The 24,888-nt window shown below is 50.3% G+C and overlaps 10 protein-coding genes across 10 annotated transcripts; 8 read left to right on the top strand and 2 right to left on the bottom strand.

Moving 5' to 3' along the window:
• Positions 1-427: 427 nt before the first annotated feature.
• On the top strand, positions 428-865 carry BO79DRAFT_60083 (uncharacterized protein). The gene has a single exon (XM_025689476.1). It carries the CDS (start codon positions 489-491, stop codon positions 732-734), a length of 246 nt encoding a protein of 81 aa, XP_025534920.1. The 5' UTR covers positions 428-488; the 3' UTR covers positions 735-865.
• Positions 763-7,910, top strand: BO79DRAFT_240736 (uncharacterized protein). Its single transcript, XM_025685056.1, has 13 exons — positions 763-1,117; positions 1,188-1,417; positions 1,485-1,793; positions 1,847-2,468; positions 2,531-2,627; positions 2,681-3,824; positions 3,886-4,095; positions 4,593-4,713; positions 4,838-5,750; positions 6,240-6,490; positions 6,552-6,653; positions 6,713-6,790; positions 6,839-7,910. Exons 1-13 carry the CDS (start codon positions 997-999, stop codon positions 7,798-7,800), a joined length of 5,160 nt encoding a protein of 1,719 aa, XP_025534921.1. The 5' UTR covers positions 763-996; the 3' UTR covers positions 7,801-7,910.
• A 253-nt stretch (positions 7,911-8,163) lies between these two features.
• BO79DRAFT_181766 (DNA-directed RNA polymerase II subunit RPB4) lies at positions 8,164-9,278 on the top strand. Its single transcript, XM_025680173.1, has 3 exons — positions 8,164-8,464; positions 8,572-8,699; positions 8,790-9,278. The coding sequence occupies exons 1-3, from the start codon at positions 8,274-8,276 to the stop codon at positions 8,915-8,917; spliced, it is 447 nt and encodes a 148-aa protein (XP_025534922.1). The 5' UTR covers positions 8,164-8,273; the 3' UTR covers positions 8,918-9,278.
• Positions 9,279-10,396: 1,118 nt separating this feature from the next.
• On the top strand, positions 10,397-11,334 carry BO79DRAFT_222011 (uncharacterized protein; the record flags this gene model as incomplete). The annotated part of the gene is made up of 3 exons (XM_025683544.1): positions 10,397-10,502; positions 10,837-10,847; positions 10,972-11,334. The coding sequence occupies 3 exons, from the start codon at positions 10,397-10,399 to the stop codon at positions 11,332-11,334; spliced, it is 480 nt and encodes a 159-aa protein (XP_025534923.1).
• Positions 11,335-12,372: 1,038 nt separating this feature from the next.
• BO79DRAFT_248406 (putative C6 transcription factor (OTam)) lies at positions 12,373-15,343 on the top strand. The gene is made up of 2 exons (XM_025685711.1): positions 12,373-13,032; positions 13,125-15,343. Exons 1-2 carry the CDS (start codon positions 12,587-12,589, stop codon positions 14,872-14,874), a joined length of 2,196 nt encoding a protein of 731 aa, XP_025534924.1. The 5' UTR covers positions 12,373-12,586; the 3' UTR covers positions 14,875-15,343.
• Positions 14,975-15,386, bottom strand: BO79DRAFT_60115 (uncharacterized protein). The gene has a single exon (XM_025689477.1). The coding sequence runs from the start codon at positions 15,300-15,302 to the stop codon at positions 15,075-15,077; it is 228 nt and encodes a 75-aa protein (XP_025534925.1). The 5' UTR covers positions 15,303-15,386; the 3' UTR covers positions 14,975-15,074.
• A 1,014-nt stretch (positions 15,387-16,400) lies between these two features.
• BO79DRAFT_203495 (Zn(II)2Cys6 transcription factor) lies at positions 16,401-19,593 on the bottom strand (the record flags this gene model as incomplete). Its single annotated transcript, XM_025681724.1, has 12 exons — positions 16,401-16,920; positions 16,978-17,146; positions 17,202-17,475; positions 17,530-17,608; positions 17,659-17,679; positions 17,728-17,873; positions 17,926-18,381; positions 18,420-18,862; positions 18,913-19,085; positions 19,164-19,254; positions 19,343-19,376; positions 19,480-19,593. The coding sequence occupies 12 exons, from the start codon at positions 19,591-19,593 to the stop codon at positions 16,401-16,403; spliced, it is 2,520 nt and encodes an 839-aa protein (XP_025534926.1).
• A 128-nt stretch (positions 19,594-19,721) lies between these two features.
• Positions 19,722-20,641, top strand: BO79DRAFT_276248 (uncharacterized protein). The gene is made up of 3 exons (XM_025687735.1): positions 19,722-19,935; positions 20,346-20,384; positions 20,447-20,641. The coding sequence occupies exons 1-3, from the start codon at positions 19,881-19,883 to the stop codon at positions 20,635-20,637; spliced, it is 285 nt and encodes a 94-aa protein (XP_025534927.1). The 5' UTR covers positions 19,722-19,880; the 3' UTR covers positions 20,638-20,641.
• A 200-nt stretch (positions 20,642-20,841) lies between these two features.
• Positions 20,842-22,009, top strand: BO79DRAFT_203499 (dioxygenase; the record flags this gene model as incomplete). Its single annotated transcript, XM_025681725.1, has 3 exons — positions 20,842-21,135; positions 21,189-21,662; positions 21,728-22,009. 3 exons carry the CDS (start codon positions 20,842-20,844, stop codon positions 22,007-22,009), a joined length of 1,050 nt encoding a protein of 349 aa, XP_025534928.1.
• Positions 22,010-23,363: 1,354 nt separating this feature from the next.
• Positions 23,364-24,761, top strand: BO79DRAFT_159200 (VOC family protein; the record flags this gene model as incomplete). The annotated part of the gene is made up of 1 exon (XM_025678940.1): positions 23,364-24,761. The coding sequence occupies one exon, from the start codon at positions 23,364-23,366 to the stop codon at positions 24,759-24,761; it is 1,398 nt and encodes a 465-aa protein (XP_025534929.1).
• Between the last annotated feature and the right edge of the window lie 127 nt (positions 24,762-24,888).

The following is a 24,888-nucleotide window of genomic DNA, read 5'->3' on the forward strand; positions in this document are numbered from 1 at the left end:
AGACGAGCTCGGACGGGGTCAGATTGGCTGGCAGTCGGTGACCAAAAAGACTAGTCTGCAGCTTGCAGATGCCATATTAGGCAAACATCCTTCCTGCATTGATTGAAATGATTAGGAGCTGGTAATATTTATCTAGTGGATGTGGGGTGTTTGTTGGGAATCAAAGTAGATGTTAAAATACTACGGATGGGTATATATAGATAGAGAGAGAGAGAGGAATGTCGGGGATCCACACAGGGAAAGTGGACAAGAATAGCATCCAACAAGATATAGACTACTACTTGACTTGGACTCCGTAATGCTGTGGGATCCGCGGAATGGTCACGGCGGGGCCACAGGGCTGAGCACCCAAGAAGTAGGGTAGTTACTTTGGGAGAAGAAGAAGAAGAAGAAGAAGAAGAAGACACACTATCTACTCTTAGATCAATCAATCCAATGCGTCCATTTTCGTTCTAACTTTAATTTATTTATTTAGTTACTGGTCTTGGATGGTGTCATCACCCGCAGATTGTCACTCCCTTTTTCCTCTTTCTCTTTTCATCTCTTATTATTATTATTCTCTCCTCTCCATTTTCTTCCCGCTGCTGTTTTCGCTCTCCGCTTTCCCCTCTCTGCTCTTCCTGCTGCTTTCTTCCTCTTCTTCTTCCCCCCTCTTCATCTTTTTCTCTTTGCGCCCTTTTTCTTTCTCCTCCCTATCTTCTCCCAGTCTTATTGCTTGTCGCACTTCCCTGTGACCCCCCCCCCCCCATTGATCTTCCAAGCAAAGTGTAATCGTGGGGTGAGGCGCACGCCGAGCATCCACTTGGAACCAAAAACGTCATCATCATCCACAGCCCGAACCTTGGCCGCAACTAGGCAGACGGATTCTACGCTGACTTCCTCTTCTAGAATCTTAATTTGATTCTATTCACTATCACCCCCTGTCAGCTGCATTTATAAAGTCAATGATTGCCCGACCAGCAGGTTGAATACCCACTGTGCTCGAGCAACTCAACCATGACTTCTGCGGACCTCTCCTCCGTTCCCAACGGAGTCCAGTCGGGCGCTGCTGCTGCTGCTTCCCCAGCCGCTTCCAACCCCGCGCCCGGCCAGATCCTCACCGGAAAACAAGAACATTGTCAGTTTTCCCCGATCGCGCCCCGTTGAATCGCTTTGGAGTCTTCGAGGGTCTTTTCTGACCGATGCAGATCTCAAGCGCGAACTCATCGCCCGCCAAGTGCAGAGCGAAATTTCCGAGCTGAATTCGCCAACCGCCCTCCGACGCTTCGGTGCCCCTTTCAAATCCGAATTCGGCGAAGTCGCGCCCGTCGACTCGGAGCTTCCCATCCTACGATACATCTTCGTCCACCATGTGCGCAATTTCCCCTTCCTCGATCAAGCTCGCGAGAAGGAGTTCTGGCAGGATAAGTTACAAGTGGTGCGTGGGTCCCCGATCCAATCCGTTTTGCGCATCTCGTAATTGAGAATTAATCGCCGGCCCATAGTTCCTCGAATCGTTCGCGACGAAGCATGTATCCTCCTCCGAAGATCGTCTGGAAGAGACCAAGCGTCGGAAGTTAGCCCGGAAGTGCGAGAAACTGGTCGAGCTGATGATGGTCTCTGGTATCCCCACGGCATCGGGCTACGAGGAGCGCATCCAGTTCTCGGAGATGGAGGTGGTAGACCGAGGGGCTAATGAAAAGGGGCTGTTGGTCAATATGCCGGAGGGTCATGCCATCCATGGCTGGGACGTCAACGTGGCTGCCGTACGCGTTACCTCGGTCAGGAGGACGGTGCGATACCACCAGCATGCGGTAAGCGTCTACGTGGCTGTGTGATTGGACTTCCCCACTGATGCACAATTTAGGAGTTTATCCTTCGAGTGCGCCGCGACGGACAGCCAGATCTCTTCGTGGCTCGACGATATGGCGATTTCGCCAAGTTTCACAAGCGACTACGCACGGAATTCCCAGGGAAGCCACTCCCACCTCTTCCCCGCAAGAACAAATCCTCCACGACAACGAGCTGGTTCGGATCGGCAGACGATGAAGCATCCTCAGTGTCGTCGGTATCAACAGTGGGTGTCGCTGTGGTTGATGACGGCACGTCCTCCCGTAACTTGGCCCCCGGAAACCACCATCAGCGGTCGTTGTCGCGGTCATCCAGGCGTTCCGTAAGATCTCCCCGAGCTTCCAGCGACGGGTCGAGGGAGACGGTACTTTACCGCGAAGAGCAGAGAGTTTCTCTTCGGGCGTTCCTTCGTACCTTGCTGCAAAACAAGCGTATAGCTGAGACAAAGGCCATGGAAGAGTTCCTCACAGCGGACCCCATCATTTTGAATGAAGAGGAGGTGCTGGACATGCAGAAGCGCAAAGATGTCGATGCGGTGCGCATAGAGGAGCAGAAGCGGTTCTACGAGATCGCCAGGGCGCGTGCAGCCGAATTGGACGTCTACATGGAGAACTTCCGCCGCGATATTGTGGAGAGCAGTAAGTCCTTGCTGAGGTCTCGATCAAAGGCTTATTCCGCTGACAATAGAATTACAATCTAGACGGTTTGACCAAACTGTTCGCTGAAATCAAAGAAAAGCCCACGGTGCAGGATCTGAGTCCCAAGTATCAGAAATTTGCGGAGTGGCTCCGGATAGAGTACGTGTTTAATGGAATACCGTTGCTCTGTATTCAGACTAACCAAACGCCAGGGTTGCTGCAACACTTTACCACCTTTTCCTGGCCGAGGATAATTCCCCTGAATTGTTCGCGCAAGCTAAGCGAATTCATTCGCTTGTCCCGTACACTTTGTTGAAGAATGTTATTCGTATTGCCAACCCCGCGGCCGTCATGGCAGGAGTGCTGGACCTGTTCTTGGCCCAACCCTTCGGCTCTCGCTCCCTGCTCCAGCGGATCTTCTCCATGACCCTCAACGATGGCATCAAGGCCTTCCAGAAATCGATCGATGCGTTGGCTGCCAAGGTCGATGATCCCATTCTTTGCCAAAAGTTGAAAGCCTTTACCGATGCCGACGAAGAGGTCAAGAACGAGATTCGTGCCGAAGCTGCCGCCGAGGATGTTGACATTATCGTGGCCATCCTCCGTAGCGAGTATCTGCAACCCGAGCTGGCTCCAGAGCAATTCGGCAAGGTGTTTAATGGATACGTAGCATGGAACCAAGCCGTGGACAATGTTGAGGTGGAGATGCGCGAGGGGGCGCACTGGTTTGCGAACTTGAAGCAGCTTCTGAAGCTGTACACTCGTCAAAGGGACAAGGCTATGATGTTGAGTATCGTAGAAGAGCCAACTACTCTTCAGCTGTTCCGCGACCTCTTCACCATTTTCTACGAACCCCTGGTGCGCGTCTACAAGTCTGCCAACGTCTACAGCAGCATCACCGATTTTGCACATTTCGCCGACGATGCGATTGCGGTGATTGAGAAGTGTCAGCGGCAAGATGTGTCGGCAGATCCGAACCAGACCGTACAAGCCTTTATCGACCTGTGCGAGCGCCATCAAAGTAGCTTCTACAAATTCGTTCACGAAGTTCACCTGCACGACAATGGCCTGTTCAGTTCTCTCATGGCGTGGATCGAGGAGATTCTGGAATTCCTGCGCAAGGGGCCGCGCGGTGGTGCGCTCGATATGAACGCCTTGCTTCGGGGAGCCACGGATTTCGTGCAGATTGACAAGGACAAGGCCCTGGAAGAGATCAATGCCCTGATCAAGTGGCATGAAGACCGAAAGCGGTGGCACTTGAACAAGACGCGGCAGAAGATGGCCGCTGAGGGCACGGCACATGACGGATATTTGGGTAACGCGTCATTCCGAGGCAGCGACTTTGGCCTCGACGAGGTATGTGTTCATGACTATCACTGATGCAGTTGTGTAGCTGTGTGCTAACAAGTGAATGCAGGCCGACCTGGAAGATCTTGCCATCTCGGACGCCGAGTCGGAAGCATCCGAAGATCTGGACGACGAAGAAGACCTGGACCCGATCTCGGCGGAGCGCAGGCGGCGGGTCAAGCAGCAGGACCAACTTCGGCGTACGGCGGGCGAGCCGGTCAAGCCGGACATAAGCGAAATTCTCAAGTTGTCCGAGTCATTTGGCGTTATGTTGCGACAGGTACTTGCGGAATAAGTGTGGTTGCATTGTTAAGATACCCTAGAGTCTATACAGGCCTTGTATACATCGTTGATTCTGGTTGTTGGAGGTTGAGATCTTTGCATGGGATTGCTGGATGGGCTAGAGAGGGACATGATCTGATCTGTTCGGGGCATTGAAACTGTTGTATACACCTAATACATTTAGTTAGTTTAGAGCGAACCAAGACAGATTGCTTGGCTTTTTTTTTTTTTTTTCTTCTTTTTTTTTCTTTCTAGAAGTAATGTAAAATGCGGACCACTTTTCGCGGTCGAAAGTAGATCTTCCGCTGTCAAGTCTCCGCGTGGGAGACCCACAGTTTCCATGGCGACAACCAGTCTATCCCTCCATCTATCCCTCCATCTTTATTCTCGAATCTGTAGAAGTGCCTCTCAGCATGTTCTAGTCACTCTTAAGCCTATTCTTAATCATCTTTACTACTCTATCATGCTCTCTCCCATGAAATCCTTCGGCAACAGTCCATCGCCTCACTCGCCTCGCACAGCGGTTCCTCTGCGGGGTCTCTTCCTCGAAGGCGTTTGGCGCTGCAACTGTCCAGAGCGTCCCCCAGCCGTGAAATTCCAAACCAAGAACCATGGTGTGAACCATGGACGATGGTGTACGCAGTTAAAATCCCTTTCTGATCTACCAAAGTTACCTCAAAAGCCAATTCCACTTCCGAATTCCTAGCTAACCACTGAACCCCGCACCCCACCCCTCACAGTCTACGTCTGCCAAAAGCCCCAAGAGAAACGCTGTCGCTTCTTTCTCTGGGCCAGCGACGCCGAAGTTCGCGAGAAGCACGCCGTCTTGACGAACTCTCGCACTGAACCTGCCACGGATTCCTTCTCCTCTACTGCCACCACTGCCACGATTTCCGCCCCCGAGACACCCTCCAAGAAACCACGCCTATCTGAAACTGGCCTTCTAACCCCGCAAACTGATCGTACGGTAAGATTCGGAGGTATGGGCCTGGACAATAGTGGAGCAAGAGGGAAGGGAGGACGGTTGAGTGCGACTATGCCTCCTCAAAGCGCCAAAGCGCGCATGATGGCTGAAGATTTTGATGAATTTGAATGGGAGGATTCGGATGATGCGGTGGTGGAGAATATACTTAGTTCTCAGGAACAGAGGCAGCAACGGGCTGCTGCTGCTGCTGCGCCAATGCGACAGCCGAATTTCGGGCCTCCCAAGACGCCGTCCCGAGACGCAGCTGGGGCTTCTGCGCCAGGGAAGAGAAAGTTCGATGACATCTCGGAGGGCTCGAAGACGGAAGTCTTTACACCGACATCGTTGGCTAGATCTTTTACGGATCGGGCGGTGTCGTTCTCGTCTTCTGTGTCGCCGTCGTCGTTAGAGTTCTCGAAGACGCCTACGCCGGTGAGGTTTGGGACTAGTCCGGCTACAGGTGAAGATAAGGCTTCGTCTGAGCTGATTGCGCAAGCTGCTGAGATCCTAGAAAGGAATAAGGTGGTGATGTCGGAGAAAGCGAAGGGTGAGTTGATGGATCTCTTGCAGAAGCATGACTTGAAGATGAAGGGGATTGCCCGGGGACGGGACATTTCCAGGATTGCGTTGAAGAAGAAGGACGATCAAATTAAGGCGTTGAATGAGCGAGTAGCAATGCTGGAAAGGAGGTGAACTATGAAGTGGTTACGATGATACCCTATCAATATGTGGTTTGTATTCCTCTGTTGCGTCTTCGCGTGATGATCTGATGACGATGTCCATTCTTGCTTTATTAATGTATCAGGGTCTGCTGGCGGATTTCCTAGGTGATTTATTTCGGTAGCTTTAGCTAGATATAATTGAACAATTTGACTACCCTTACTATCTTGTACTCAATCCCTCCATAATTACCAGTAGAAGACATGTGATCCCCCATATCAATCTTATCTCCCGTCACGTGCCGATAAGCCACGGAGTCACAGCCCAATTCCAAAGTCTAAAAAATGTCGCGATCCTCCCACCAAACGAACAACCAGATCCCAGCCAGTCCATGCCAGCCTCGCGCTTTGATTACGTCGACTAGCACAGACCGCCAATTTACCGAACTCAAATATCTAACTAAATATACTGCTCATGTCCATGGAAATCGACTCCGAACCCACCCAACCGCTCCGCAGCGACCTCCCCGCCATGTTCCGTCCTCCAGTGAACCGGGCCATGAGAGTCCTGGACCGGTCCTTCTTTAAGAAGACGGTACCGATCTCTGCGGCAGCGATTTTCAAGACATCGGATATCTCCAATGTGCGGAAGGAATTGACCAAGAGCCGGGATATGCTCGTGCTGCCGAGATTGGGCTCTATAAGGGAGATTAAGATCAATGATTTGGTGCATAAGTGTCTTTTGTTGAGGGAGGATATTAAGCATGATGGTATGACCACTGCCTCGGCTTTGGAGATACTGTGGTATTGGGGTTATGCTGACGGGTCTAGATACTGCGACATGGTCGCCGACGATTAGTGAGCTTGTGAAAAAGGGAATGGTTGGCGTTAAGCCTTATGATTTGACGTTGGATTACGATTACTGGACTTATGGTGCGTGGGAACGATGCTTCGCTGTATGAAAATCAAGGCTAATTAATTAATTGGAGCAGCGGATATCATGTCCTGCATTCTTCCCGAGGACATGCTCGATGAGATCCCTCAGGGATTCACGCAAGTCGGCCATGTTTGTAAGTCCTCTTTATTATGCACATCTCAGGCTCAAGCTGACCAACTAGCGCACCTCAACCTCCGCGAGCAATACCTGCCTTACAAGCACCTGCTTGCCCAGGTCCTGCTGGACAAGAACCCCAACATCAGCACCGTCATCCGCAAGACCGAGGATGTGGGCTCCCACAGTGAATTCCGCACGTTCCCCTTTGAGCTGCTGGCCGGTGAGGACAACCTGAACGTTGTCCAGCACGAGCAACACTGCGAGTTCCGCTTCGACTACTCGCGTGTGTACTGGAACAGCCGTCTCGAGACGGAGCACCGTCGTCTCGTGGACAAGTTCCGCCCTGGAGAGATGGTCTGCGACGTGATGGCAGGCGTCGGGCCCTTCGCAGTGCCCGCAGGCCGCAAGAAGATCTTCGTGTGGGCCAACGATCTCAACCCGCACGGATACGAGGTGATGCTGGACGCCGTCAAGCGCAACAAGGCCGACAAGTTCGTCACCCCCTTCAACAAGGACGGTCGCGAGTTCATCCGCTGGTCTGCCCAGGCCCTCCTGGACTCTCCCCACACCGTGACCATCGAGCCCAAGGTGCGCAGAAGCAAGAAGGCCGCCGCAGAGGAAAAGGGAGAGGCACTCCCCGCCCCGGAGGTGTTCCATCGCCCTAACGTCTTCCATCACTACGTGATGAACCTCCCCGGTAACGCGATTGAGTTCCTCGACGCCTTTGTCGGCGTCTACGCAGGCAAGGAGTCGCTCTTTGCCCCTCACACGTCTCAGCCGCTGCCCAAGGTCCATGTGTACTGCTTCTCGGGCCACTCTGCGGACGAACACGATGACCACGTCGACATCTGCCAGCGCATCTCGGAGCGCATTGGACACACTATTACCACCGAGGACCGTGTCGGCGGCAGCGGTAACCAGGAGATCGATTTGACCATCCACAACGTCAGATTGGTCAGCCCCAACAAGCAGATGTTCTGCGCCAGCTTCCGTCTGCCAAAGGAGGTTGCATTCCGCCAGATCTAACTTGCTATCGAGAAAACTTCTGAAGCATCATATACGAACGATCTACTTAACGCATAGCATACAGGCGTTTTGGCTATGGATATAGAAAAAGTGCCGATAAAATGTTGAATTGATACCCTTACACCTATACTTTTGTAAATAACTTACATCCACTTAAAATAAAACATACTAGACAGATAAATATATATCATCCCACTCACCTCCCAATATCTCTAATATATTTACCATATGGAACACCCCGTCCCATATATCCACCACAAGGCACAAGGCGGTCACCCACTCACCGCCCCCTCATCAAGCTAGTAATCTGCCGGAACAAAACTCAACGCCTTCCCCCGATCCCGCACTAACCAACCAACATCACCAACATCACCACCAGCGACGCGCTACCTCACTCTTAACGACCTACCACCACATTTCCCAAGCCAGCAATCACATACACACACACACACACATATATATAATCTATCAAAATGAGCGTCCAACTCCCCCCCGCCACGCACCGCAAGCGCACCCTCCCACAAGGCGAACTCGAAGCCGCGTCAACGCTGAAGCTCGGCGCGGACCAGAACACGCATACGCTGTCGCTGTCCGAGGCAAGATTGGTTATTAATAAGGTGTTGGAGAATAAGCGGAGGGGTGGGAAGAAGTATGAGGAGCCGGAGTGAGTTATCCTATCTATTCATCTTTTGTGGATTGGCTTGGGAAGGAGGCATAGGTGGTTACAGGACTGAGAGGGTTATGGGCTAATACATGTTTTTTGATGGTTAGGAACCTTACGAAAACGCTCGATTACTTAGAGGTGTTTGCGCGGTTCAAGGATGAAGAGAATATCAAGGCTGTGGAGCGGTTGTTGAATTCGCATACGGAGTTGGAGATGTTTGAGCGGTCGCAGCTTGGTATGTTTATCTATTCCTCCGGATGGTTCTTACTGGGGAAGGGGAGAGGAGTGTTGGGGGGTGTCATGGTCAGCAGCTAATAACCAATAGGAAGTCTGTGCTGCGATAACGCCGAGGAAGCCAAATCGCTCATTCCGAGTCTGCAGCATAAGATCTCGGATGGCGATTTGCAGGAGCTGCTGGATGAGTTGACCAAGCTGCGCAATTTCACGGAGTAGCTTCATCCTTTCTTTATTTTTTATGCATGTTGTGTTCGTGTACGTTGCTGTACCATATGGCCATTCTATGAGCATGGGGTCTGTTTTCGGGATAGCATGGAGTTATGGAGTTATGACGCATAGTTAATCTATACTGTCTGTGCAATAAGACAGGAGAGGGAAGAAAAAGAAAAAGAAAAAGCAGGGGGTATCGTTAAGAAAAAGGAAAATTGCATTGGCGGTTGCAGGACGATCATGTCGTCATGGGTGGTGGTTGTTCTTTTCTCTCTCGTTCCCTTTGTTTGGGATATGGGACGATATACACAGTAGCTAGTCAGTCACCATCTATTGTGTACTGCATACAGTGTTAGATAAGAAGCAGAAAACATGTGAAAAAACCATCCATCCATCTATCAGCAGACCCGAGTCTAGATGACCTACCTACCAGCAAAGAACTAGATAGAGTTTAAACAGAGTGGATAACTTCACCAGCACCATGACCATGACCATGCGAAAAGCGGAAGCTTGCCTGTTTAGTTGATTCAGTAATTGACCGGTTCATCCATCCATTAGTAGTTGGGATGACACGGAAGATAGCTTGAACTGAAAGGAAAATGATCAATCAATCCCATCCATGGGCCTGTTGAGAAAGACTCGACCCGAACTGCTGAAAAAGTCTAATGCAGTATCGGTTGGATAATTGAAACCTCATGAGAGGCCCGAAGGATTGGACTAGATAAAACGCTCTAGTAGTAGTAGATTAGTACTCCATGGTAGTAAGGCAGTGCACGTTGCCGCCGACCTCCTACTAATCCAAGTAACAGGTTGAATGAATGAATAATGGTTGAATGGATGAGAGATGATGTGATCGCCTTCCCCGTTCGGAATATTGAATAATGGGAATTCCTTTCTTAGTTCTTTTCCTTTTTTTATTTCCCCCCGGGAAAGGATGCAGCAGGATGACCTTTACATTAAGTAATGGGAATCTCATTTCCAACTTAACTTTTAGTGTGCAAAGTTGTTGGTTTGAGCTGCACGCGAGCCTAATCTGGATGGGGATTTACATTGATTGATTATAGAAACTAGACTAGTACGAGTACTGACTGACGTTCGGTCGGGCTGATTTCTCCCCGGAGATAACATTAAATCTCGGGTTTGGTGCTTTTTCTTCATATTTTTCCTTACATCATATCTTAATGGGCCTACTGGAAAGGCACCTGCAACACCCACCATGTTATAGGGAATCAAAGTAATTAATTAGAATTATTCCATAATTCGTATCAGGTACTTTCTGATGTCACAACCAATATTAATGGAACACAAAAAAAAGCATTCCATCCACCGGCGCTGTGTACTCCGTACCTGAGTCACGAAACCGTCGCGCGGCCGGGAAACCTTAGTCAACGGATACTACGGAGTAGTCTAACTAATTGAGTAGTATACAGGACAAATGGACAAATGTACTACTGCAGCTCAGTCATAACCATTAGATAATGAACAATGACGGTCAGCAGAGATGCCCAAGGGAAGGTCACTTTCCCACCAATCAGTAACCCGGGGATTTTCCCGCCGACCTGCATCATTGATTACTTATTTCATTTCTATAGTAAGTACGGAGTAAGTCGTCAAAAAAGCCCACATGGACTGGACTCATGGGGGGTGGGTTGGACTTTACATGCTTTGCTGGGAAAGCTGTGGGGAAAAGCCGTCCAGCTGCAGGGCCGATCCCCGTTGCCGGTATCGCGCTATGCCGATTTCAAGTCTATTGCAGGGGTTGTGATTGGTGGATGAAGAGCGTTATCGGGATGATGTGATTGGGAGCTGTCTCTGAGTAATCCCTGCTTGGTGAGAGGGTTTGAGCATTTCCCCGGCATGATAGGTCGGGAGAAACGGGCACCAGATCATTTATTCACTAGTATTAAATGACTATGTTTAAATAGGGAAACTGTATGTATGTATGCATAATATGTGCCAACAATGAGACCATATGGCATAAGCAGCAAGTCACTATATATATAACTCTTCACCCCTAGAGGATTAATTTGCGATCAGTTTGACTACTTCCTCGACGGTAGAATCTCCGGCAATTCTCTCAACCCCAAACTTTCCCGGACGAGAAGTTGCAATTCTCAGTACGTAATACCAAGGCCACCTCGGCAGCCAACCGATCGGGGATCCAATCAGGCGGACGAGGCTTATCTGGACGAGGAGGTGCAAGGGCGCAGGAACTTGAGGCGAAAAGTCGCCGGGTGGCCATCCAGCATGCCTGGCCACCTTTCTGTTACGTGTGGAAAACACCCGCCAGTGTTGATCGATCGCTTCATCCGGAGATTCTCTTATTGATCCTGATGACTGTTTTCCCAATTTCCTGTCTGGTTTTACCTCATGCCAATTCCATTACTAGTTATAATCAACTGAATGGACACTGGATGAGATGAAGACCGAGACAGAAAGAGAGGGAGAGTAAGGGAAAAAAGAGAACTAAAGGGAACTGAACCAACTTTTGTGTCATTGTTCTATGACTTTTTATCTATTACTATATATGTTCCTGACTACCTCTTCCCTTCTTATACACAACACCTTTTATCTACTACTACTATCTATTATTATTACTACTACTACTACTACTACTACTACTACTACTACTTCAGTATCACTATCTAATAGGAACTGAAGAAAAGAATATTACTACTACACGGCACTACACTACTACCAACTACCAACCCTACTATTACTATTATCCAGCCAGTGCAGATCCATGGCCCTGATATGATCAGTGCTTACAAGCAATCAGATCCTTCCCTGCTCTCCGCCGTCATCCTATTCCTGTGACAATAATTTTTTATTATCATTCTATTCTTATTACCTACAGCTTTTTATCAGTTCCTTTCATTTCTGGAGTATATCTCCATTTCCCCGAATTTGGGCGGCTCCGGTTCCGCTGCTCTTGTCCACCGCAAGCTTGTACTCCCCGACTTTCTCGTCCCCCCATTCGATCAATCCCCCCCGTCTCAACCCTCCCTTACTTACTACTACTGCCTTCCCTATCTACCTGACTACTTTACTTCTTACTCTATTTATCAATTCATTCCAATCATTTCAATCAATCAGCATCCGTCGGTCTGCTTACGCCTACTCCGACTGATAAGCTTCTCCCCTGCGGTTCGTACGTGGCTGGCAGGCAACCCGTCTTCTCACTCCGTACTTGCACTGTTCATTGGTCGGTGCGTTACGATAGATAGACGGGATCACCGCGCGACACTCAAACCACCCCGTCGTCAAGACTGGCCTGCAGTCAAACCCCAGATATTTCCAATCCCAATTTGGTGAGGGGTCCTGGCTTACGCCCTGGCTACTGCTACTACTCCTCTAGCCTTCCTAGCCTCTTTTTCTCTCTTGTCTCCTGCCCTCCGTGCTTCCCATTGCGGAGCTCGTACGGCGGAGTCTCCGACGGCCCCGGTTCATTTACGTGACAAGAATCTCCATTGATTGTTGTCACTATCGCCCATCTCTGATTAAATTATTGTTTCTGTGACAATTTGTGAGATTTTGGGCCTGCGAGTCTCGCCGCCTATCTACGCATCTCCTGCTTGTCTCCCCGGTTTGCTCCTGCAGTGGCCACTCTTGAGTTGGCGTTGCTTATCGCTCCATCCGGTTTATCTTTCGACCTGTCCATTCAACCCCCTCTGAATGGCTGCCGTTATCACTCTCCAGTCGTCCTCGACGACGGGGCCAACTGCCCCCTCTGCAGCTGCCTTTCAACAGTCGCCTGCTTCTGACCACCACCACCACCAACTCCTTCGACCCCGGGTCCAGCAGCAGCAATCCCAACCCCAGCCATCACACGCCCCCCAACCCGGTTCCATATCCACGCCACAGTCGCCGGCTTCATCCATTGGCACCCTCCCCCGTGTGACTGCAGCAGGCCGGGATGCGCCCAGTTGCGACGCCTGTGTGCGCAGAAAGAGCCGGTGTGCTATCAACGAAATGATCAATAAATGCTATTCGTGCGACTTCCACCGCCAGGACTGCACCTTCACCTTGTCCGTGACGAGTCGCCCCGGCACGGCGGATGTCACGTCGAAAAAACGTAAATTGGACGACGCCGATGCCGAAGAAGTGGAATCTCCTAAGAGGTATGATTTCACCGGGGCGTCCTCAAGGCCGATCTCGGACGTCCCTGCCCTGAATCTCAATTCGGAACGCTAATTTGGGTACCCGCTGCCAGGCAATCTACTACTCTTCCCCCAGCCTCCAACAAACCAGACAGCTCTTCCCGCCCTACTTTGAACAACCACCACATCCTCACGCCGGCCTTTTGGTTCCAATCCACTCAGCATATCGGCCTCACCACTGAACTCGAGCCCGCCCTCCTCGAGTTCTTACCCTTGGACCAGAACAACGAAGGGTGTGTGGCCTCGTCTCGCGTGCGCAAGTTCGGTGACGACGGCACCTTCATGAGGGTGGTCAACACCCGTTCTCACGCGGACTCCCCGCAAACCGCTACGCTCGATGCCATTGAAAGCCTGGTCGCCCCTTATGGCTCCACCTTGGTGGAGAAGTTCTTCGAGCATGTCCATCCTAGCTTTCCCATCCTCATGGAGGATAGCTTCCGTCAGTCCTACCGGGCACGGACCGGGCTGACGCCGTTGCTATTGTCCGCCGTCTATGTGTTGGCGTTGAAGTTCGTTGATGTCGGCTCGGCCTCGCAGTCCGTCCGACGGCCGGATGCCGGCCGGCTGGAGAGCACGGCCCTCAAGCTGCTGACCGAGTCCCTGCCCTATGCGTCTATGTCGACTGTGCAAGCCGGCCTGCTGCTCATGCAGCGGTCCAACCTCGCCACAGCGGCCTTGAATGCACAATTGGTGACCGCCGGGTTCGAGCTGGGCCTGCACCAGGACTGCTCTAATTGGCGGATGGAAACGTGGGAGAAGGGTCTCCGGAAACGCTTGGCATGGGCACTATATATGCAGGACAAATGGTCCGCTTTGGTGCATGGCCGTCCATCTCACATTGTGTCTTCCAATTGGATGGTTCAGGACCTGGTGGAACAGGATTTCACCGATGCCTTCTCGGGTGCATCCGCCCACGATGATGCGCCCGTCGGCCATGGTCCGTTGTCCTTCTGCCACATGGTGGCCTTGACGACAATATTGTCCGATATTCTGGATCGTTTCTATACTCTTCAAGCGATTGAGGAATTCAGGACGGCCGGGAACAACCGTACCCGCATGATCCTGGAGCGCGCCAAGCCGGCTCAGATCCGGCTGAAGGAGTGGTTTGGTCGCCTACCCACCCAGCTGAAGATGGACTCGGGCGGTGATATCTTCGAGACGGTCAATGAGGACAATTCCCGCAACGGTGCTTTGCACCTAGCCTATTTCGCCACGGAAATCACTCTCCACCGCTGCATTGTGCGGTCCCTCTCCCAGGATACCGCTGACGCCTACCTCTCCCATATCTGCCGCTCTGCCGCCAAGACTCGCCTGATTTCCGCCATGGACTTTGTCAACCGTCTTCGTCCGATGCATTTGAGGTCATTCTGGCCGGCCGCCGCGCGGACGAACTTTGCCCTCATCGGATCCTTTGGTGTTTTGCTTCGAGTCACCGCTCCCACCAAAGAAGAGTCGGAGTTCTACCGTCTCCGACTATGCGAATACCGGTGGACGCTGAGTGTGAGCAAGAAGGACGCCGAGTTCCTTGAATTCGCACTGGAAAGCCTCGACAGCGCGACCAACCTCGATCACTACGTCCCGGAGAAGCCCGGTATCGATGAGCTTATGACCAGCGCCGCTAAGCCTACCATTAATGCTTCCCGCTCGGGCGCGAACGCCCAGCTGGAGGACTCGATGGTCGAGCTGGAACAAACTGGCGAGAGCGGACGCGGGGGCACCTCGTCCGTTATCTCGGGTCTCGCATCTCCTGCAACCTCGATCAGCGATGACAGTGTACAAGACGCCTCGATTCCCCCGCTATAGCCTCTATACCCTCTTTCTCACCCTTCACCAAACATACGGCTGACGCGAAACGCGTCCTTACGCTCACCAACAACCTTTTGATGCCCTTGATGACCACAACTACCGCCTTCGCATCTCTGATTACCGATCTGGCGCATTCTGTGATTATTTATCTGACCTCGATGTTTTCCCGGGGTTTCCATTTCTTGATACCTTGACTGTTATATGTTTGGCTGCACTCGCTTGGAGTTGTGCGTTGTGCTTGATGATGATCGATCACTGTTTTGATTCTTACGAACTAATTCCCCACCCGGCTGGATGACTGGATGAATGACTGCACTTCCGGCATGCATTGTATGTACATATGGGTTTGCTCTTGTTCTTTTATTTCTCTTTATACTCATGATGGATCCGGGACTGGATGGATAGTTATAGACTGGTTTGGCCATGGGATGGATAGATAGCGTGGATTTACTTTATGGACTGTCACGGTCATGGTCATAAAATTGCATTCTTTGATCAATATTGCATGGTTGTAGGTGCTTCGTTCGCATGTAGAAGACACAGATGACATTCGAGATATGTAAGCTAGGATAATAACCAGTAACATATATTAACTACGTACTGCAATCCATCAATTCAGTCCCATATCCTTCTTTTACTACCCAAATACCCATGCTCAAACAACTGTTTCAACTACTAACCAAAACATAGCCCCCGTCAACCAATATACCTAGTATCCATCTACCTACCTACCTACCCAGAAAATAAATCACATACAATCTCTCTATCCCAGATATCAATCTACTTCCAAACATACAACAAATATGACACCACATCCTCCCCCACCCATTTCCCTTACTACACCTCAAACCAATATACATGCATCATACTAAGTAAACCCCTTCATAAATCCCACACAAAATAGGTAGATTAACCCGCAGAAGTTGTAAACAGAATAAAGAAAATAAGAAATAAACAGTTAACTAATGACTAGTCAGGCATGAAACATCTCACGTCGCAGACACACACACACACCCACCACACCAGGTAAATGTAGCTTGAAAGCTCCGCTTTTTTGCCCCTTCATCATCTAGCGGGTGTTATTAACAGTTTCTGGAATAGTCAGATTTGGGGGGGATGTCCGAGTTGTGAGATATTTACTTGTAAGTACTGTACTTTATTTATTTATTTATTTTGTTTGGGTGGTTTATTAAGGATGGGTTGTGGCGCAGGCTACTACTACTACTAGTTGGACTAGCAAAGTATCCCGAGTAAGTTGTTTGTGCAAGTCTAGTTAGTAGTCTAGGTGATGCCTCGATACGGGGATCATCATCATAGTATCATAGTACTACGTTAGTAGTAATTATAGTTAGCGATTTCTGCTGCAGAGATGGTAGATGGTTTGGTTACAGAGACTACTGTTTATTATTAGTTAACTCCAGGGTAGGAGAAGAAGGAAAAAAAAAAAAAAACTTTGTTTGTCTACCACAGCCTATATAGTGTGCACTTACTAGCAAGAAATAGGAAAACTTCATTATCTATCATCAAGACCCCAAGAAAAACGAAAAATCGCTGCCCCCACTCCCAAACGCAAAGTCCTCCAATATCGTAGGATCGACCAAATTAGCCAATATCTCGGCACGAGTATCTGGCTGTGAATCCTGGTTGAACAGCGAGAAGAAGAAGTCGCTGTCTGTGCTGGGTGGGACCATTCCTGTGAGGTTATCCGCCCGGTTGTGCACAGCTGTTGGGTCAGTAGCAGCAGCAGTGGCAGTATCTATACCAAGACTTGTGGGCGGGGGAGCTAGCATTGATGTATGTGCTGCTGCTGACGGTACGAGGGAAGAACGACGGCGTGCGACACATGCGCGCGCGACTTCGAGAACCTCGCGGATCATTTCGGCACAGCGGCGCGCGACGACGATGTTGTTCATGGATTCGAAGATGTCGAGGCTTTTTTCGACGTCGAGGAGGAGGTCTTCGTCGCGGATGCTGGGGAAGCCGGAGAGGACGAGGTGGAGGAGGATCATGGCGCCGTAGAGGGCGTAGGTTGTGTTGTACCACCTGTCGGATTTCCATGAGTTGGGGTTGTTTTGGAAGGGGGGAAAGGGGGGAGGGTACCAGGTTCGAATGTAAATTCTATGTAGGAAGGATTCGTATTGCATCTGGATGCTGGTTCTTGCAGCGTCGAGGCAGGTGTGTAGGTGTTGGAGTAGATTAGAGGACTCGGTGCTGGATGCTGATGCGGCGAGGAATGGTCGGTGTATTAGGATGCGGGTGTTGTAGAATCCTGTACTTACTTAGTGAACTGGTACTTGGTTATGTACAGAGCTGTTGTAACTTACTTAATCTCAAGACTAGCTTCTGTTTAAAGGCCCATTCGGTGTCGTTGAGTGAAGCCGCATCAATATCCAAGACGTGCGGCAGTGTGGCTTTCCATGCGAGCAGTTTGTTGTCAAGACTCATTGCGATCTGCGACATTTCGCTCATAGATCGCTTCGGTGAGTGGTAGAGAAGATGAGATGCTTCGGACATTATTTGGGCCAGAGCTACCATCGCTGGTATCATAGCGACGTGGTCGTCTTCTGCATCGGGGTCGAGTAGATTACCAGGCGTAGCCTATACAAAGATCAGCAGATGTACGCAAGTGTTGTGGCAGGGTATTGCACCCACCTTCAGCGTTGGTAGTGAAACCTGATAATATTGGAGATCTTTCATGCTGTCTAACCGCCCCGAGGAACAGCACATCTCACTACATCAGGTTAGTGGAGTTGCATAGAATATGTAGTTAAGAGTACTGACATTTCGTGAGAGTAGATACACCTTTTTATATTAGCTGCCTGAGTACAGATGAAGGAGCAATGCACTCACCACCAAGTCCTTCTGCCCTCCTTCCGTGTATCAAGGGACACAGACGACATGCCCGATGCCAGCCCAATAGCGACTGCAGTCCTTACTGCCATGCCGCTGTACATGAAGCAGCTATGCGGTCGCAGCGCATTTTGACAGAAGACACTCTAGTCACGAATCAGCAACAGATGGTATAATTTCAGGATGAGTACTACCCACCAGCAGCAAAAGAGCTTGTGCACTCTCTAGGCTACAGCTCTCAAACAAATCACCTAGCGCTTGTTTCGCCTTTCCAAAGTAGTAGTCTGCAAAGTCTAATGACGAAGGCTTGCTCGTAGCACCGGGCTTGCCCAGATAAGGAAGGTAATTGCAATAGTGATCAAGCAGAGCTGTCTCGTGCGGGCTAGCGTTTATGGCACCCAGAGCAACCACGGAGAAATAGAGTCCTGAGAACTTTGATATTCCGCGTAAGAATCCTGGCCGCCTGGGCAGGACAAAAGCTTCATTCTCACAACGCCGCATAAAGTTCGTCTTGCACAGCATAGGATGAATATAATGCTTGTTGCAAAAGTAGCTGCTGATGAACATTTTCTCGATTTCCAGTTGTGCCTCATCTGAAAGCCTGTCAATAAGAAATGTCAATTCATACCGGTGATCTGCCTTAAAGTCAGGTTGCTGTCACGGAAGTAGATCTAAAGGCCTAACTTGCCCACATAGCTTGGAGCATTAGCTCTGGTGCCTTCGGCATTCTCTTTCCTCCCCTGTCTATCATCCTCGGCGCCACCGGTCATTTGTGGCGGGGAGTGACTAGGGTATTTCGGATTATACAGCAGGTTCACTATCGAAAGCTGTGCCTTGTTCGTCTGTGAACTTTCCGACTGCTTGTCTGCTGGAGAGTTGGGGGTCAAATGGTCTGCGGCTGCCTTGTCTGATAATGAATTGAGTACCGCATTAGTTCCACCGTTCGTCGGGAACGAAGGCTCGTTGTCGGGAATGGTTAAAGGCTTGGTCTCTGCATGATTACGGGCCCGAGCATATAGATTTCCCAAGAAAGCGAGATTCGACGAATTGCCATAGAACTCCGTGCCATTGGTGTGGAGATTGACCCCACTCAAACCATCTCTGGATGCCGAGTCACATAGCTCAGGGGTGGCAGCTATAAAATATTCAGATTTATGAAACACTTGCAGTACCGAATAGTCTTACCAACTATGCTATCATCATCACGTTTAGGGGTAAAAACAGTAGGTGAGCTGGCATTGATATTGCCAACGCTTCGCGCAACTCGTGGGGTATAATGGTCCGGAGAGTCACTCTGGTGAAAGCCACTTTGGTTGCCCTGGCTCACATCTGGCCATGGTGATGGGCGGGTCTTCGATCTGCCTGTAGGTTAGATTCCGATGGACGGACAAGCGATAACGAATAAGAGATCTGAGCAACACAGCGCAATGACATACTTTTGAGCTTCTCGGATTTGCGCCTGCCTCTTTGCTGCTGATGAAGCCTCATTGGGGCCAGCAGCGCGATAGAAGCAGTCCAGTGAATGGTCTAAGAATGAACTGTCAGTATGCGATTCGCCTAGAGGCAAGGCAGTTTGGCTGGAGACTGAGAGCCCGGCAAGGCCGGGATTGCATACAAGCACAATAGGAACACGGTTGGGCTTGGTCGCACTGCCATTATAACGTCAGTGGAGAGCCATTTAGCAACATTGAGAATTGGCTGGGCAATCTGCAGTAAATGCAGACGCGACGAAGCCAAAGGTGGACGACGCACCTTGGTCTTGCGCACCCGACAAGTCTCGCAGGCACGTGAAGCACGCGGCGGGCGCCGACGAGAAGCCCGGAGTTTCGCCGTCACTGGCTGAGAGTCGCTGCTGCCGCCGTCCATGCCTTTCTCAACAAGTAAATCGTATGATTATCGTGGTGTTCATGCCGCTTGCTGTTGTTGTTGTTGTTGTTGGTCAGTTCCTCCAGCTGATTAGCTTGCTCCACACTAACTTGGGTCGGCAACGCTAAGATTGGCCTTTAAACCAAAAGCCCGGCTGCGATCGCCACCAACCGATGATGCCATTCCACAAGTGAACCAGGAACAACCGCGCGTCAGAGCCATCCGGGGTTTCGCGGGGTCTGGGGTCATTCCAAGACAATGCTCATCTCTCGGCTTTGCAGCCTGGGATGATCCACGCCTACGGATATACTGATGATGAGGCAGGACTACGCATTCTGGTCAGTGCTTAATGCTCCTGCTGCTAGCCCGGATATATGATTATCAACTTGCCTACCATCAGTGGCCAACTACGACGGTCCCAGTAGAGGCTATGATAGCATGCAGATGCGTAGCTGCGTTCAAACACTCTGCTTAATCTGTAGCCCTGCTCGCGGGCCTGCAGTTCCAGTTGAAACAGGCTTAGATGCCCCGATATAGTTTGATCACATTGACAGGACTCTTAGTCGTCATGAGAACTTGCTGTTGCAAGTTGACTGCGTACACTGAATGTATTCGCATCGTTGATTTGCACAACCACTGCGTCTTCAGTCCCAACTCATATGCATAGTAGCTCTACTCTAAAAGCCTATGCGCCTTGCAAATCATTCACCGGCTCGGCTCTAGAAAATATAGTTCCCTCCTTAGAAGTCAAGCCGTGCTGCGAGCACGACGGAATACGGCATTATTCGCTAGTAACAACCAAGACTGTGTTTACCTTTCGCATCCTTCTTATCCGAACATTGCACAAAGCAAGGGAGTGTGCGGAATAAGATTTCCAGAACTCCAGGCATACCAAATAATCGGCAACCTAAAGACGTGGTTGCCACGAGCTCCGCCAATGTATGTTCGTCCGACGGAAGACCCGCCACACCCATATATTCGCTCCGACGGATCTCTCTACACCTAACTCCCAGCTGCGATTATCGGCCCGGACGGCAAAAATGACGTTCAATACACAATAATCTCAATTGCCCCGCGTTATGAAGTGCGGGGGAAGCATTTGTGGGATTAATTCGGTGTCTAAAATGGCCATAACCGAGAACCATTGGGGGCGGGCGAAGTATAAGAGACGGACTACCACGTCTGTTTGAACCGCTCAAGCAACGGTCTTCCCAACCTATCTCATATCTTTCATCATCAGAATTCACAATGGCTGAGCAACAAACGAACGGAGCTACTCCCAAGGTCACTGGCCTCAGCGAGCGCACCCGCGCCAAATGGGCGTCCGCATCGACGCCAGAGGAGATCGCGGCCAACTTGCCCCCAATGCTCGATTTGACCATTGAAAACATCACCGAGAATGTCATGAAGATCAACTCCATGTGTGGCAATCCTCGCATGCGGTACCTCATCCTGAAGTTGATCCAGGCCGCCCACGACTACATCCGGGATGTCGGTCTTCAATTCGACGAATGGGAGCAAGCGTGGCAGTTCCTGACCAGAGTACGTATTACACCTTTTCACCAACTAAACAACCGTTAACACAGCTGCCATAGGTCGGCCAAATCTCCACCGACGTCCGTCACGAATTTGTCCTCCTCTCGGACATCCTGGGTATCTCCGCTCTCGTCGACGCCCTCTCCTACCCCACCGTGCCTGGCGCAACCGAGTCCTCCGTGCTCGGCCCCTTCCACGACGAAGAGGCCCACTCATTCGAATACGGAGAGTCCATCACTGCAGAGGGCACACCCGGGGAGCCCACAATCGTGCGGGGCTGGATCAAAGACACCGAAGGCAACGCCGTGCCCAAGGCCTTGATCGACGTCTGGGAAACCGACGGCAACGGCGTATACGACCTGGAGTACGACGGATCAGAGGACCCCAACTGCCGCGGAAAGATCTTCTCCGACGAGAGGGGCCACTACCTCTTCTCCTGTGTCAAGCCCGTCGCATACCCCATCTCTAATGATGGTCCCGTCGGAGAGCTCCTGCGGAAGCTGAAGCGTCATTGGTTCCGTCCTGCTCATATGGTGAGCCATCTTCCAATCTCCCCTTCATACCCACAATAGACATTAGCCAACGAAAAATGGAATAGCACTTCATGGTCGCCCACCCCGAATACACCAAGCTCATCACGGCCCTGTACTCCCGCGACAGCAACTTCGTGGAGAGCGATACCGTGTTCGGCGTCAAGAAGAGTCTGATTGTGGATTACAACTGGTGCGAGGATCTGGAGCTGGCTAAGCAGCACAATGTGGAGCCTATGGTTAAGACGATTGATGGACGCGAGTCGAAGGGGTTCTGGCTCTTGGAGCGTGACTTTATCCTTGTGAAGAAGAGTCCTCCTCCGCCTCGTAAGACGGAGGATTTGGATTAGATTGTATGGATTACTGTTTAGGGAGATAAGAATATGTTTGTCTTTAGCATTATATAAAGTATGATAGCGCAATAAATGTTTTGAGTGTCTGATTTGTGATATGGTTTCCTTTTCTTTCGTTGCACGGTGGTTATGGTGGAAAAAATCTAACTAATCTCATGGGTAGTGTCATAACTTGACATTAATCCTCCTCTATGTCTTGCAACTATATCTTTGATCAAGCCAATCTTCAACTACTAGTTACAAATCAATGCCTCATGGTTATGTTGACACTATGTGTCCAATTTGATTTACACATTACAAATACTTCACGATCCAGAGGTCCTCATCCATCCCGAATTGTCGGCACTCGGCACCAAAGACCCTCCCCGGGCCAGAGTGCCATGTTACCCCGTGCCGACTAGGCGAATAAAGGAGCATTATGCTCCAATTACCCTTCCTGGGAACGAATGTGGAGAGGCAGTAGATCCCATATCCGACGGGTTTGTTTTGGGGTTTAGAGCTCGATCCGATTGGTTTGTTTCGGAGGCAAGCTTCCCCGGATTGAGGTTCGCCGCGGAGGTCCATGCCGGTTCGTTTATCACAATCGATACGGAGGCAAGTGGTGTATATGGTCGAGTGATTTTAATGCTTTCGAGTGTAGTATGGACAAAATCACCTTATCTATGGAGCAAAGATCGTTGCAGTGTGTGGTGCCTATATAGATACCACTATCGACTATCTTATCAGCGCGGCTCTCTTCAGTGGCTGGTTATCGGATATTTGTTGCGCTTGCACCAGCAGGATCCGGCCAGAACTACTGTTCCGAGGCACTCCTCATTAGTGCATAGCCGGTCAGCACGCCAAGTTCTAGATTGTCCAAAAAAAAAAAAAAAACAATGTGCAGTTCTCAAATGAAATGCCAGACAAATGGCATCCGATTCCGACGGATAAAAGTCCGAGCCCTGCACGGACGGATACTCACGGCTCTCGGCGATGACGATTGAGCTGCAGTCCGGTGGCTCCTGCTAATGAGCTGATAGCCCGATATGGCGATTGCATGCTTATCGGGGTGGATAGCGAATTGGGTCGTTTAATGCAGGATATATAGTGCTGTACGTAAGGGATCATTATAGGCTGAAGTGTGACTTGTTGAGTAGTTTCCTTGGTATCGCTACTATATATCCCATGAACCCCGCCGGCATCTTGCCGAACTGCTTTATCCATCGTTGGCTCGCTAGTTGTTGTTCATAGTATATCACGAAGTACCTCGTCGTTTATGTATCGTTTGATCTCGCGTTCTTCGTCTCGTCCCCTTCAGAAGCAAATATATACACCCTCACGACGATATAATTTACGACTATATACCAGTACTATGGACTGGAACCAAGATAACCTGCGGGCCGGGTTCTGCCACGCTCTCTCGAATATGTATAAGAGCGAAGTCCCCCTTTACGGGGACCTGGTGGACCTGGTATGGAAGGCGGATGCAGAGGCAATTAATAGAAGTCGAAGATTAGGAGGTGCAGATGCCATTGATCCTGACGAGGTATTGCCCTCCAGAAACCGTGTCGAGAGACATGGTGCCATCCGCTTGGGAACCGCGCAGGAGCTAGCCACGATCAGGCGTATGTTCGCTGTTATGGGCATGTATCCTGTTGGATATTATGATCTGAGTGTCGCTGGTTTTCCGATGCATGCTACCGCATTTCGGCCAAGGACAAGGGAAGCCCTGGCCAGGCATCCGTTCCGAGTGTTCACAACCGTCCTGCGCATGGACTTGCTGACGGAGAGGACACGAGATCTGGCGCAGAGGGCTCTAAAACAGAGAAATATCTTCACCGACCGCTTGGTGGCTTTAATCAACCACGCTGAGGTACAGGGTCACCTCACCCCTGATGAGTGCAAGGAGTTCATCACCGAAGGGCTGGAAACTTTCCGATGGCACTCCAAGGCAACAGTGACGCTTGAAGAATACAAGATCCTCAAGGAGGAGCACCCGTTAATCGCCGACATTGTATCTTTCCCGAGCTGCCACATAAACCACCTTACTCCTCGAACCATTGATATCGACCTTGTTCAAAAGATGATGCAGGACAATGGTATGCCGGCGAAAGAACGAATTGAAGGACCTCCGCGACGCGATTGTCCCATCTTACTACGCCAGACCAGCTTCAAGGCCCTGGAGGAGACGGTATACTTCCGTGATGCTAATGAGGCATATGTCAAGGGATCCCATACAGCAAGATTTGGCGAAGTTGAGCAGCGTGGCTATGCTCTCACGCGGAAAGGCCGGAAGCTGTATGATGACATCCTCGGTCAGGTTAACAGAGAAGCGGCAGAGACAGCAGCTGACCCTGATAAATATGAGGAAATCTTGAGGAAACACTTTGAAGGATTTCCAGATGACCTCCGTGAATTGCAAAAGCAGAATCTAGCGTACTTCTGCTATCGAACAACACCCAAGGGTAAAGAAGGATTTGCATCAGAAGAGGCCAGTCTCAGCCAGCTATTGGAAAATGGCATTCTCGAGTTCGATCCCATCACATACGAGGACTTTCTTCCCCTATCTGCCGGAGGTATCTTCAACTCGAACCTAGGCAACACATCGCAGTCCAAACGGCTGATCATGGAGGCGGATGCCGACCTGGATGGGTTCCAGCAGATGATGGGAACTCCGACGGTCGATGAAATCAGTCTTTATGAACAGATGCAGAAGGACAGCCTTGAAAGCTGCCGGGTGGAGCTAGGATTGAAGAAGCTTCTGGAGTGAAGATCAGCTTTTTATGTTGTGTGTTAAGATATAAGCGTATAATCCTCAAATTTCTGCAAGCTATAAAGGTCAATGGTAGCATCTCTTGTTGACACTATTCGTTGTATATTGTAGGTGCTGTTTTCTA

Source organism: Aspergillus costaricaensis (genome assembly GCF_003184835.1).
Source record: "Aspergillus costaricaensis CBS 115574 unplaced genomic scaffold BO79scaffold_45, whole genome shotgun sequence".
In the NCBI taxonomy this organism is placed as follows: domain Eukaryota; kingdom Fungi; phylum Ascomycota; class Eurotiomycetes; order Eurotiales; family Aspergillaceae; genus Aspergillus; species Aspergillus costaricensis.

Bases quoted from the DNA above. Each gene is read 5' to 3' on its own strand.
- BO79DRAFT_60083 (XM_025689476.1), top strand. From the start codon at position 489: ATGGTGTCATCACCCGCAGATTGTCACTCCCTTTTTCCTCTTTCTCTT.
- BO79DRAFT_240736 (XM_025685056.1), top strand. From the start codon at position 997: ATGACTTCTGCGGACCTCTCCTCCGTTCCCAACGGAGTCCAGTCGGGC. The intron at 1,794-1,846 runs GTAAGCGTCTAC...TGCACAATTTAG, and splicing joins TGCGATACCACCAGCATGCG to GAGTTTATCCTTCGAGTGCG. The intron at 2,469-2,530 runs GTAAGTCCTTGC...ATTACAATCTAG, and splicing joins CCGCGATATTGTGGAGAGCA to ACGGTTTGACCAAACTGTTC.
- BO79DRAFT_181766 (XM_025680173.1), top strand. From the start codon at position 8,274: ATGAGCGTCCAACTCCCCCCCGCCACGCACCGCAAGCGCACCCTCCCA. The intron at 8,465-8,571 runs GTGAGTTATCCT...TTTGATGGTTAG, and splicing joins AAGAAGTATGAGGAGCCGGA to GAACCTTACGAAAACGCTCG. The intron at 8,700-8,789 runs GTATGTTTATCT...AATAACCAATAG, and splicing joins GTTTGAGCGGTCGCAGCTTG to GAAGTCTGTGCTGCGATAAC.
- BO79DRAFT_248406 (XM_025685711.1), top strand. From the start codon at position 12,587: ATGGCTGCCGTTATCACTCTCCAGTCGTCCTCGACGACGGGGCCAACT. The intron at 13,033-13,124 runs GTATGATTTCAC...ACCCGCTGCCAG, and splicing joins GAAGTGGAATCTCCTAAGAG to GCAATCTACTACTCTTCCCC.
- BO79DRAFT_60115 (XM_025689477.1), bottom strand. From the start codon at position 15,302: ATGGCCAAACCAGTCTATAACTATCCATCCAGTCCCGGATCCATCATG.
- BO79DRAFT_276248 (XM_025687735.1), top strand. From the start codon at position 19,881: ATGATCCACGCCTACGGATATACTGATGATGAGGCAGGACTACGCATT. The intron at 19,936-20,345 runs GTGCTTAATGCT...TTAGAAGTCAAG, and splicing joins AGGACTACGCATTCTGGTCA to CCGTGCTGCGAGCACGACGG. The intron at 20,385-20,446 runs GTAACAACCAAG...GCACAAAGCAAG, and splicing joins GAATACGGCATTATTCGCTA to GGAGTGTGCGGAATAAGATT.